At 31.5% G+C, this 13,086-nt stretch overlaps 2 protein-coding genes across 3 annotated transcripts in view; one reads left to right on the forward strand and one right to left on the reverse strand.

Annotated features, from left to right (window-relative positions):
* LOC127709299 (uncharacterized) overlaps positions 1 to 6,505 on the reverse strand; it is a 37,455-nt gene extending 30,950 nt beyond the window's left edge. The window contains exons 1-3 of the mRNA XM_052214766.1: positions 6,217 to 6,505; positions 4,838 to 5,003; positions 606 to 749 (exon numbers count right to left, since the gene is read on the reverse strand). Of these exons, the coding sequence (XP_052070726.1) occupies positions 606 to 749; positions 4,838 to 5,003; positions 6,217 to 6,395 (489 nt within the window). The 5' untranslated portion in view covers positions 6,396 to 6,505. The remainder of the gene's footprint in view (positions 1 to 605; positions 750 to 4,837; positions 5,004 to 6,216) is intronic.
* An 8-nt stretch (positions 6,506 to 6,513) lies between these two features.
* Positions 6,514 to 13,086, forward strand: part of LOC127709289 (microsomal triglyceride transfer protein large subunit-like) — a 34,374-nt gene continuing 27,801 nt past the window's right edge. Inside the window, exons 1-4 of one of the 2 annotated variants that reach the window (XM_052214749.1) lie at positions 6,514 to 6,615; positions 9,586 to 9,758; positions 11,486 to 11,695; positions 12,707 to 12,823. In XM_052214749.1, the coding sequence (XP_052070709.1) occupies positions 9,747 to 9,758; positions 11,486 to 11,695; positions 12,707 to 12,823 (339 nt within the window). In that variant the 5' untranslated portion in view covers positions 6,514 to 6,615; positions 9,586 to 9,746. Of the gene's footprint in view, positions 6,616 to 6,823; positions 7,088 to 9,585; positions 9,759 to 11,485; positions 11,696 to 12,706; positions 12,824 to 13,086 lie in introns of those variants that run through there. The other variant, XM_052214748.1, reaches the window with a different exon arrangement.

Genomic DNA, 13,086 nt, shown 5'->3' on the forward strand with positions numbered 1-13,086 from the left:
TGACAGAATTCCTCCAAAAATAATAACACTCTTCAAAGCTTTCTATCACAGGTGAATAGAACAAGTGAAGTAAGTAAGTAACAGGAGATATTAAAAAAAATTATTACAGAAACATCTAATGACTATTAAATATTGTTTGCTACACATCCACTACATATTGAGAATTTCTGAAACTACCCCAGTATGTCACAATTACATACCAACGGCAATAATTGCATATCCAGAAATTAACCTATAATTTGGCAATAACCAAAAGCCAATTTGTAAGTTTTGTATCAAATAATTCCAAACAGCTGCATCAATAGTGGATACAATATAGATTGTAAACTAAAACGTATGAGCTGGTATGTTTTTCCAAGGCTAAATAAAGTTTTTGCATGAATTTGTTACAAAACTTTACATAAGATCATATTTTATAAAAAATTAGGCAGCTAAAGAAGAGTTTGCAAGCATTGTCAAATTAAAAAAAAAAAATTAAAAAACTCCACAGTGGTGAAATTTCATTCATTGAAATTGCCTAATTAAAAAGAAGAGATTGTTTTACTGATATTCTAGTAAAATGATAAACAAAGATCTAAAACATTAACTTCTCTAAAGTTACTTACATCCCAGTTTTTATAATCCCCTATAGATTCTAACCTCTGCTGCATGTGACCATGTAAACCACAAACATAGAACTGTAGAGGATTTTCTGCTCTCCTGTTGGCTGAGTAACAAAATCCTACTTGTTTCGTTAGTTTCATTATATCCTGAAATTAGAGGAAAGGACCTTTACAACAAAATTCCAAACGTATTGGTAGGTCAAGTATAGTTCAATCTTGGTTATGGTTGGGATAATCAGATTATAAACTCATCATAGATACCAGGATTGAAATTGTGTACGCCAGACACACCTTTCTTCTACAATTGCCTCATCAGTGATGCTCAAACCAAGAGAGTTAAAAAGGTCAAATAAAGAACAAACTTGAAAAGCAATGAAGACCCAAAATTCCAAATACAGCTAAGGTAATCTATTCCTTGTGTAAAAAATCCTTAGTATTTAGAAAAAATTCAAAGTTGTGTAAACAGTTAATTTATTATTGTCACCATATCAATGGTAATTCATGTCAACACAAAAGTGCTGGCTACTGGGCTCATGATATCCTCAGGGAGGAAACCTCCACAAGCAGTGGCATTGACCCAGGGGTTGTAAATAAACTCATCATAGATACCAGTCAGGATTCTACTTTGTCAAAATTATCTCCCCATTACGCCAGTTCATTTTTACAATCGTAAAAATGGAAGCCATTGTAGGGATGACGCGCTGCCAATATAGCTCTTGAAAACCGATAAATTTATCCACATAGCACCATTACGATCCTTTATATATGCCAGTTGTATTTTAAAAGACAAATGTATCTACTAGCTAATGAGCATCAGTTAATGTACTTGTCTACATTCAGTCAACTTAAAACTATTGTCTGATCGGTTGTCAGGTGGAATTTTCCAAAATTCATAAACCTTTAATAAAATTCTAATTCAATATTTTGTGGAAGGGCAGACTAAAAATTTTCAGTGGTTGAAGACTATAAACCCTAGATATCACACACAAAAAATGAAGTTTTTTCGAAGATATGCATTTTTAAGATCCAACTTAAAAGTCTGTCATCAAGTATTTTTAGTAAAAATTTGCTATTCGAACACACCAATTCTGTTTCTGTGATGCATTAGAAAGTTATTTCACTTGACCCATATATTTCATTTTTTTTAGTACTGTGAATTTTCGATGTTATAAAGTCAACCTGTAGCCTTGAGATATAAAAAAGATAGAATCTGAAGCGAGATGATGCATCAAAAACTTTTGCTTTTTACGTTTTCAAGACAAAATATTCAACTCAAACACGCCCTAACATAAAAAGGTGCACTCGATTTTCTCTTTTCGATGCAATTCTTACCCATTTTTTGGAATTATTTCTTGAGTCACATAATGGAAGGGCAGAAACGAAAATTAAGGAACAAATAGATTGATATGTTCTCCGTCCGTGGTTTTTTTTTTTTTTTTAAATCAGAGGTTATGCATTTTTTTAAATCCAACTGAATAGACACCCATGTTGTCGACTTGATATCTATTTGTTCTGCTTAACTATATAATAGATAAATTGAAAACTTATGCAAATGGTGTTTTAATGATAAAATACTTCGTAATTTAGCTGAAAACTGTCATTTTATTTGTTTCTATTAACTTTTAAAATTTTTGTTACTACAGTAAGCATTTATCGCCTTCTCTAACAAAGAGCTTCGATTCTTTTGTTCTATTTCAACTGGGTTTCCGCCTGAGATACCACGTATTCCCGGATTAAATTTTGTAAGCCAGACGAGCAAGTCTGCAGAAATATTGCAATTTTTAACGAAATGATAAAATCACCTCATATGGTGTAAAACCTCTATAAGAATGGTTGCATTTGTTGAAATGAGAAATGAAAAGGTCAATAGAATACCCCGAGAGATTGAGTAAGTCCTTGATGTTGGGCCCTCCTTTCAAGGATTCTCAGTAAGGATTTTTGAAGATGAACGAGTCCAGGAACTTGTCCTTTTTGGCAATGGTGAGTCCAACAGTGAGAAAATGAAATTTCATTGCTTTATAATTCATTATTTCACAAAATAAAGCAAAAAAATTACATCCAAAGCTAGATTATTGAAAATTTTTGTTATAAAATGATGATCTATGTGCTCAGTAGATACAATATTTTACAATTTAAAAGCATCTTTGGACTCACCAGTTTTGAAAATGATAAGTCCAGACATATTTTCATGAGTCCAGGACTCATGGACTCGCCTTAGTGAGAACCCTGCCTTTTGACAATATTTTTTTTTAAATCAAACAAAATTAGCAGAAAATGTTACTGGAACTCACTGTTTTTGTAAAGTTTGAAGAAGTTATTCTCAAAGTGCAGAATCCAAACATTTCATTTCTAAAGGGAAACTCAATACTATAATTTACGACAAAAGAGACGATTTTTCATTCCCTATTGTTAATTTTCCTTTTTTAGACATCGATGTTCCTTTGGCTCCATCATATGGTGTTTATATATCCCAACTCATTCGTTATGCCCGTCCCGTGTGTGCAGTGATGTCATAGATTTTAACGAACGTAATCAATGCATCACTGGTAAATTATTAAGTCAGGGATTTCGTTACCATAACTTACTTAAAACTTTTACTAAATTCTTTCATAGATACAAAGATTTGATTAGTAAATTTGGCTGTACCTGTAGAAAACTTATTAAAAACGGTATTTCACATCCTAAATTTTACAGTAATATTGTACTAAAGGTGTAATACCACCAAATCAAAGTACGTCACATCCGGTTGCATACGAAAATAGGTCGAAAACAAATATTCCCTTGAATTTGACAGTTGTAGGTAATTGATCCTACATTTCATTGCAGTAAAACATTTCTGGATCATAAACATATATCTTGGGTATTTCAAAGCACCATTATTTTTTTATTTGGGGTTTCTATAGAATATTTTGGAAACTTGAGGTTACATGGTTACTAAAGCTTGTACACAGGTCAAAAAAGGGGGAAAATTTGATTGGTTAACTTCCAGTGATGGTTATTTTCTTATATGCAATGAAATGTTATGTGAATTTTTTTCTATAGTACTGGACAGGATAAAACTTTACTCATGCCAAGTATTTCTTTATTTGAAACAAAGATAAATTCTGCACAATTTTTTGAAAAGTGCAAATTTAACAAAGACTAATAGGGGAAAATCAATGGTGGTATTACACCTAAAAGCGTGGAAATCACTATGTGATCCGTGTAAACTCATCGAACCTTTAAACAAACTTATTAGTAAAGGTAATCTTATTAATCATGTAAATGTTGTAATAAGATCTTTGAATATTGTTTACATTGGCACAAATATCGATTTTGTCATCAACAAATTAAAACATAACTAAATTTGTATTCTTTTCGAATGGTTTTGGATGTATAAATACACATCCACGTTCATTTTCTATATAGGGATTGCTTTATCTATATATAACATTATACATATTTATTATAAGGTTAAATCCAAACTATCCTACTGCCTGTCGATACTTTTATTTTGGCATTGCACAAGTCATGTCTTCTTTGACTGTCCATGGCGTTAAAACACTAAATCCCTGGGATGTGTTTTAGTTGATTTCAGTCTCTGATGCACGATTTTTTATTATTTATTGTTTTTGGCTTTTAGCTAGCTTTCAGTAACTGCGAGTACTCTCAAATCATACTTTCGTGTTAATTTGACCTGTTGACACAATTTGTAATTCATTTTTGTTATTCAATGTTTACTTATTTTGTGTTATATCTCGTCTCACTGTTTTTAATGTGTACCACCTTTGATAAGTATTTAGTATGACGATAAATTTTCACTGCTGTTCTCATACTATGAACAACAAATTTATTTATTTTGTAAAAAATATCTCCTTACTCCTAACAACAAAATTATTATATTCAAATTTACCTGTGTACGTTATTTTATTTATCCCCATATGCATTTTGTCCAAGGTTTATATAGTTGTCTTTTTGACATTGTGTCATAGATCAAATTTATTCGTTCAGTGTATGTTTGCTTGATTTTGTTAACATGTCTTTTTGATTGAGTTAAGCCATTTCAATTGATATTTTATAGTGTGTCTTTCTATGTTGCAATGTTACACTACTATTTCATAAGAGTGAAGGTTGGCGCCTGTTAAAACGTTTATTTCTATTTGTGTGAAAACTGGTTTCTACATTGTCCTATATCATGTATGGCACAAAACATGTATGATATAACACACTCAATAATTAAACTCATAGTTAGTTACCTTATCATTCATATACTCATCAAATGAACAATCCAGTACAACTTTAACTTTACATGAAGATTTCTCCATACTGTTCAGCTTTAACATTTTACGAGTTGGACCAAGGGTTTCTCCTCTATCTCTAGCCTCTTGTCTTCTTTGCTTCTTCTTCATTTTTTCTTTGGCTCTGAACAAGGTAAAACAAAAATTCTTACAGGAAAAAATATTTGGTTTGTAGATCTTATTAGGGAGCAACCATTTAACTTCAAGCTGAGGTTATGTTTTTTGTGTGAGTCAGAAATTTTTTTTCACACAAAGCGTGAACATTTTTTTTTAGTTTTTCGACGCTATCAATCAAATTATTTTTTTCAAAATTTAACACTATAAGGTATGGGGAAAATCTGGATTTAGAATACTTTTTTTGTCATCTGCTTGACCACAATATTTTTTTTCATCAAATTGGGGATCAGAATATTTTTTTAGGAAAAAACCATAACACCCCCCCCCCCTTTTGAAGTTAAATGGTCGTTCCCTTTATATAATTCATATTTATTTGTCACGGAATAGAACTTCCTTCAAAATATAAGTTCCAAGTGGAAGAAATATTCTGTAATATTGTTTCAATTGGAACAAATATTACAGTGTTTGTTCCTTACGGAATAAAGGGTATAGAACATGTGTTCCAACAGGAACAGATATTATGACATTGTTTATAGCAAAGTTTCCAGGGGAACTTCTGTTAGGCAGAACATATATACGTTGATAAACAAACCCTTCACAAAGCATGAGCACTAAAAATCAAATTGACAAAACTATCAGACTTGATGGTAATGAAACACCTTATCACTATTTGTCCACTATAATTTTACTTCACAGACGTTCCTGTAAAATCTGACATCTTTAACAGAAAATGTGAGACTACACAAACCATTTTTAGAGATTGTTGTACAATGTCAGTATTGTCCACTAACTTCAAGTATCACAGATTCACATGTGGAGCAGGATCTGCTTACCCTTCCGGAGCACCTGAGATCACCCCCAGTTTTTGGTGGGGTTTCGTGTTGCTTAGTCTTTAGTTTTCTATGTTGTGTCTTGTGTACTATTATTTGTCTGTTTGTCTTTTTATTTTTTAGCCATGGCGTTGTCAGTTTATTTTCGATCTATGAGTTTGACTGTCCCTCTGGTATCTTTCGCCACTCTTTTCCAATAACTTCAAGTGTCATAAATTCCCATATAGCAATAAGGTGTATATAAGCATGGTCATTCCAACATTGTGGTAGAAAAAATCTTAACCATATGGTCCAATGTTTTACAAAATCTTTATTTTTGGCAGACTAGTCTAGTCTACGGTATTGCTAGTAATAAAAATTAAGGAAATATATGACATAACAATTTCATACCGTTTTTCGGGTTTCTTTTCTAGCCATTGCTCATGTTTCTTTAATTTTCTAAGTTGTCTTTTTGATAAATGTCCAAGAGAGTTGGTAGCTGCTTCGTTATTTTGATCAGTTTTGTTTTCGTGAGAGTCTAAATGTTGACTGCTGTCATCGTCACTACAGTTGCTGTCCACTTCATCCATTCTTCCGTCTTTAACCACAAACAGATAAAGATTTGTGATGAAATATTATGAAATTATGTTTTCTTTACTTATTCCATGGAGGCTGACATCTTTGATCGCGTCAACTCTCGTGAGATCTCGCATCGAAACTAAAAGCAAAATTCGTCTGCATGTGAGAAAGATGCATGTGCATCAAAGAGATTATAAGCTGATTTTAGAGAAAACAACAGACTTAAATTTTGTAATATTGATTATAAATGATAAGGACGATATGAAAATTTCTTTTATGCATAAACGCTTGGGAATGTTTCATTTTGATCCCCTCAAAAAATTTTAATTTTGATACAGGGTCTGGGCGAGAGATAAAAGGGTCACGCCGCCAGAACACTGCCCCAATGGTTTCCAATCGGATCAATTTGATATCAGTTTTATGGCTTTGTTATATAACACAATTAACAGCCCTGTCAAAACATTTCATTGTTTGACAGCCGTGTTATCAGGGATGATTAACAAATAACGTGTAGATTCGGGGTTAGCTTAATCTTCTCATGAACTTTGGAACACACAGTCGTGGACTTGAGGACTTTTATAAAAGTTCACTCACATTTTACACAATTATTTCCCTGTGCACTTTAAATTAATGTTAATTATGGCTGGTAGAAATTTAGTGGATATAAGAGTAATTCTACTTCTTTTGTTATTAACATTACACTGTGAGTATGAACAAAATATTTTTTTTCCAAAAAATACACAGTACACTAAAACTTTGATGCACATGTTTGATGATGATGCTGGCACACACAACATCTATGTATACTTGATTGACTTGCATGCCATTGTTTAGTACTTACTAATAGATTGATATATTTGTGTAATAGTCCCATGGTCAGTTTAAGTATGAAGTTATGAAATATTTTATGATGTATTTGATGTAAAAATCATGAAATTTATTCAGTCATTTACCCCTTTTTCAAATTTTGTATCCTTTGATTTGAAAATCACAAACAAATAATACATTTATGTAGTTGCCACGGATAAATATCTTAAGACTCTGTCATTACAAAAATATTTCTGCATAACTGTTTTTTGGTTTTAAGGAATTCAGATATTCATGGTTTAATCAACTTATTTCACTTTGACAAGTATTTATTCAGTGAAATATAAATATATATAATATTTGATATATAAATCCTTGTTTTAATGTGGACAACAACATGCACAATGTTTTTTCTAATATATACAATTTGGGATTCAGGATACAATACTAAAAAATAAAAATTATATTTTAAAGGTTATTTTGATTTTAAAGTTTTAGCAAGTACAAAAAAAGTCTCCTGGACTCTCATCCTGATTTTATGGATTGTTACTTGCCTTTTTATATTTTACCCTTGGCTTTGGGAAACCATTAAAATATTGTATAATAATTAGGCTATTTTCAACTCTAACAATTCAAATGCTTAAATAGAAAATATTTTCAAAATGCCAAATGTAAAACATTACATGCCAGCTTAATTGTATTTAATATTCATATAACAGATTTCCCTTGTTTCAAATGCTATTTTACTCCAAATTGGGTAGGCAGACCTGTCTTAACTTTTCAACAATTTTAATGTGTAGTATTATTCTATCTATTGAAAAAGATCTCAAATAGTCAAAATGATGTTATTTTGAATTTCAGCATTAAATATCCTTATTTTTTTATGACTTGGTCCTCAATAATGGTTTAAGTACATGTATTTAGGCAAGTTTGAGAAGTAACATTTTTGCCATATATCATAAAATAAGAAGTGTTTGTTCAAAAATAAAGGAGCTAGTATAATTATGAATACTGTTTAAAATGAAGATATAAGCTAAACTGGCATTTCTTTGACAGAATTACAAGATGTCTTGGAAAACTTTAAAAAAGTAGAGATTGATTTAAAAAACCGACAAAACAACAAAATTATTATTATGAAAATACATATGAATGTATTTTTGATTATTTTAAAGGTGTACTGAGTCGGGGTATTATGCCAAATTTGGGTACTCGGCCAGTAGGTAGGTAGGGCACCATTCAAAATACAAACATGTATACTTGCAAGGCCTACACATGTATCTCTTCAAGTGTTAACCATGACATAATTTTTTTTCCAATCCATAAGCATGAAAATTGATATATTTACTCAAACTCAGAAAAGACTCCTTGCACTCTCCAGTTTCTTCCTGGTTCACTGCACTTCTTGTTTTTCAACATGTTCAATTGATTAAGTTGCAGGTTAATTACAATTTGTGTGTACATACATGTAAGCATGGACAGATGAATTACAATTTGTGTGTACATACATGTATGCATGGACAGATGAATTACAATTTGTGTGTACATACATGTATGCATGGACAGATGAATTACAATTTTTGTGTACATACATGCATGCATGGACAGATGAGTTACAATTTTTGTGTACATACATGTATGCATGGACAGATGAATTACAATTTTTGTGTATATACATGTATGCATTGACAGATGAACAGCAATATTCTTTTCATCATTGTATAAACTCATTTTCAAACTTTGTATAAATGTATTAGGCTTAAAAATATAATAATTTTGTAGAATGTTTTTTGATCAACTTAAGCTTGTACATACATGTATATTGTGCAAAATGTTATTGATTGTTTTTGTTTGCATGCATGCAAATGTCACTTTAAAGTGTGTTACCCTCTTGGGTATGTGTGTATGCATAGTTAACTCTGAATGCTAAGTAGCCCAATCTGTACTTTTTTACTAATATTTAGGAAATAACTGGATAATTAGTTTAAGACAGGTCACACCACATTAGTTTGTTTTTCTTTGAATTAGATGTGTTGATGAAAAAAAAAATCACCTAATTGCAAGTTTTTTACTCAATTTTATCAAATATGAAATTTTAATAAAGAAAGAAAGTTCTTCCCCTAAAAAGTCCTTGAAATAAAAAAAAAACCAAACGAACATGTTGTATCCTCATCATGTTTTGGACTGCTCACTAATTAACAATATAATCTGTTAATTTAAAGTAAGAGTTACAGGAAATATCCCTCACCAAACTTTTTTTTATCAAATAAGAACAACCATTTTATTTTGGTGAGGGCTTAGGAAATTTAAAGAAAAAAAGAGATGGTTGCTTCTTTTCTCTTTCTGTTAGTGTTATTTTATATTTGAGCAGCAGGAAAATGTTTTCTTTTTTTACAGGCCTTTCACAATCATTTGAAAATGGAAAAACTCATAAATACTCATATTCAACCAATGTTGTGTTCAATGAAGCTAACTCAGGAGGGAAGAAAGACGTTGGATATTACTTAAGTACAGAATTTGATGTATCGCCTGTCTTCCAAGCAGGTGATGTACAGCTAATGAAACTACAGGTAAGAATAAAATATATTTTGAAAGGTATATGTCAATGAGGTAATGACCAAACAACATATTCAAAGCTAAAAGAAATTTAGAAGTTAACATGTGGTCTCCAACAATAAACAATAGACATATAGACTGCATTTTAACTTCTGAATTGTATCTGAGTTTGGCTTGACAAGTTTGAATGATTTTCTGTTAAAATCTGATTCTTTAGGCTCTCTGAAATTATTACAATTTGCAAAACAAAAAATGTTCTATAATGTAGCATATAATACAGAACAAGATCAAACTATTTTATTAGACTTTTACCCCCATTAAAAATTAATATTTTATCCAGCAAAGTAGAACATAGTTCCAGGGGGGGTTGGGGGTTGGGGGGGGGGGGGGGCAGTATTTATTGACCATGATAACCAGAAGCAAATTCTTGCTGAAATTTGAATGGGAAATTTATTATTAAATTTTACAGCAAAAGGGAGATAACTCTCGTTTCATATATTGTAAACAAAAATTCATTATAAATTTAAATGAGATATTATGTGTAATTAACATAACTGCACATAAGACATTTAAAAAATTGATTATTGAGCAAAATAATATTTATAGACACAAAATAATAAAAAAAAATATCATCAGATTTCACTTGTCCATATAGAGTTTTAAACTTTTACTGTAAATTTAGAAATTAATGCATGCATTTATTATTGTGAATCCATGACCACTGGGAAAAATGGGAAACTTAAATGATGCAAATACCAAAATTTTATGAAGGAAAACTACTCCTGGAATAATGAATGCAAGTTTTCATTATTGCAAACTTGATACTGTTGCATTATTCGCATTAATAAGAATATAGCAATTATTTCTGAATTTACACTTTTACAGGATCAAGGTTATGTTTTTTAGGCTACTAAGCATTTAAGGTGACAACAAAATCATACTTAGACAGCATTTAGTCAACCTTATGGTCAAGATGTCAATGTATATTTGTTCCGCCTTACAGAAGTTCCCCTGGAAACTTTGTTATAAACAATGCCATAATATCTGTTCCTGTTGGAACAAATATTCTATACCCTTTATTACGTTATGAGCAAATACTTTAATATTTGTTCCACTTAATATTTATATTTATGAAGAAACTTATATTTCATGACAGTTACTGCTGAAAACCTTTGAAGAATTTTAAGGTAGTCGGGGGCGGATCCAGGATTTTAGGTTAGGGGGGCGCAAACTTAAATGTTCGGCGAAATTTTTTTTAAGGTTAAATTATCGAAATATTCTTTATTAAGCTGAGGACAACCCATGTTTTGCAAATTTTAGGGGGGGGGGGGGGGGGCGCACACCCACCACGCCCCCTGTCTGAATCTGCACCTGGTAGTGACCTGCCGCAATTAGGACAAACTAACAACATGAGTATTAATATTCATTATCAAAACGGGAATGCAATAACATACCTGACGAATCTAGATCATAACTGGTTGAAATACACATAAAAATACCAAAAGTCAAGGGATATTATCATGACATATCAAAATTTTGATTGATCCTCACGGTCATTTTATATAGTGTTGCGGTGCCACCACAACACTATATAAAATAAGGGGAAGTGGTATAATTGCCAATGAGATATTAAAAACTACACTTTATCCAGATTTCTTATGAAATGAATTTGATAAACATTGTACATATATTATAATGGACATCTTATGACGTCTAACCTTGTAACATATATCTTCTACAGGTTACTAGTGCAGCATTGTCAAGTGTATCAAGACCAGATCTTACAAATGCCTTAGCCACCCTACTGAAATACCCAGTATACTTTGAACTATCTGATGGTACTGTGGAAAGAGTATTTGGGCTGGAGAAAGAAAGTGTTTTCTGCAACAACTTGAAAAAAGGAATAATATCTTTATTTCAAATGCAAAATAAAGACGGGAATAGAGAAGAGGTAATTATTGAAAAACTTTAAAGTAGTTCATTTTTATTCTCAATACTTTATTTTTTGTCTTTCCAAATTTTTGTTTTCAAGCTTACTATCAGCTTAAGAAACCCAATGGCTAAAAGAAAAAGACAATTTCACAACACATTACATATAAAACTAAATATTGAGGAACACTAACTCCACCACACAACACAGAGGGTATGAACTCAGGTACTTGTCAAAGTTTAGCAGTTCTTGCTTCACTATTGGTCAAAGTTTAGCAGTTCTTGCTTTGCTATTGGTCAAAGTTTAGCAGTTCTTGCTTCACTATTGGTACCTGTCAAATTTTTCATGGCAAGTAAAAATCCTTTTGAGAAAAAAGGATGAAATGTGACTATAACAAGTGGAACTCATCCTTGTTATTGATACAGATATTCCATAATGATCAACCAAATCATCATGGCATCTTTAAAAACTTTCAAACAGATGATTTCAACAATACCATTAATAACACTTTGTTTGAAAGCTATGAATGAATTTCAGACAGCAATAACATGGTATTCCTTTCATTGGCACTGAAGATACATATAAAAATTAGGAAATGAGGTATGATTGTCCATTGGACAACTATATCCACCGAAGGACATGAATGAAAACAACTACTGGTACTGATCACTGAAGGACCTTTAACAATGAGCAAAATTTATATCATATAGTAAGCTATAAAAAGCAGATGGTTGACAAACGATGAAACATTCAAAAAGAAGATCAAAGACCTGATTTAAGTTACAATGTACTTTTGATTAAATATCTTTATGGCAGGTAGTAACCGATGACAACCACTACAGGGTTCTGGCTTGGGACAGGCATATGAATAAGGCTTTTTTATAGTTTAATCATAATTCAGTTGTATATTATGACCTTATTTAACTACAGTGGAATGTGAAAGAATGAATAAACACAAATTTTCTGGGAGTTGCAAATGTAGAAAACATGCATACTCAGTAAATAATAAAATCTTAAATGGTTTTGTTTCAGCTGGATGTGTCTGGAGAGTGTAAAGTGTCTTATGTAAAAACTGGGTCCACAGTAACAAAGACTAAACATGGCTGTCAGAATTTAGAGATCGCTGGACAGTATATAAATCCTAATAAGGTACATACAGTAGACTCCACCTTATCGGATATCGGCTAAACGAATATATCGGCTATTGTAATATTATTTCAAAACACCAAACCCTTCCCTATATGTTTAATGTTGATTTTATCGTGTAATCGAATATCGGATATAAGAATATATCGGCAAATCGGATAAGAATATTCAGGTCATTTTGTTCAAAACCATGCACAATCGGATATTTTCAATGTTTTTCTGACAGGAAATGGACCCGGAAGTTACGAATTTACGGTAACAAGACA

This window comes from Mytilus californianus, unplaced genomic scaffold (genome assembly GCF_021869535.1).
Source record: "Mytilus californianus isolate M0D057914Y unplaced genomic scaffold, xbMytCali1.0.p SCAF_7, whole genome shotgun sequence".
Taxonomy (NCBI): domain Eukaryota; kingdom Metazoa; phylum Mollusca; class Bivalvia; order Mytilida; family Mytilidae; genus Mytilus; species Mytilus californianus.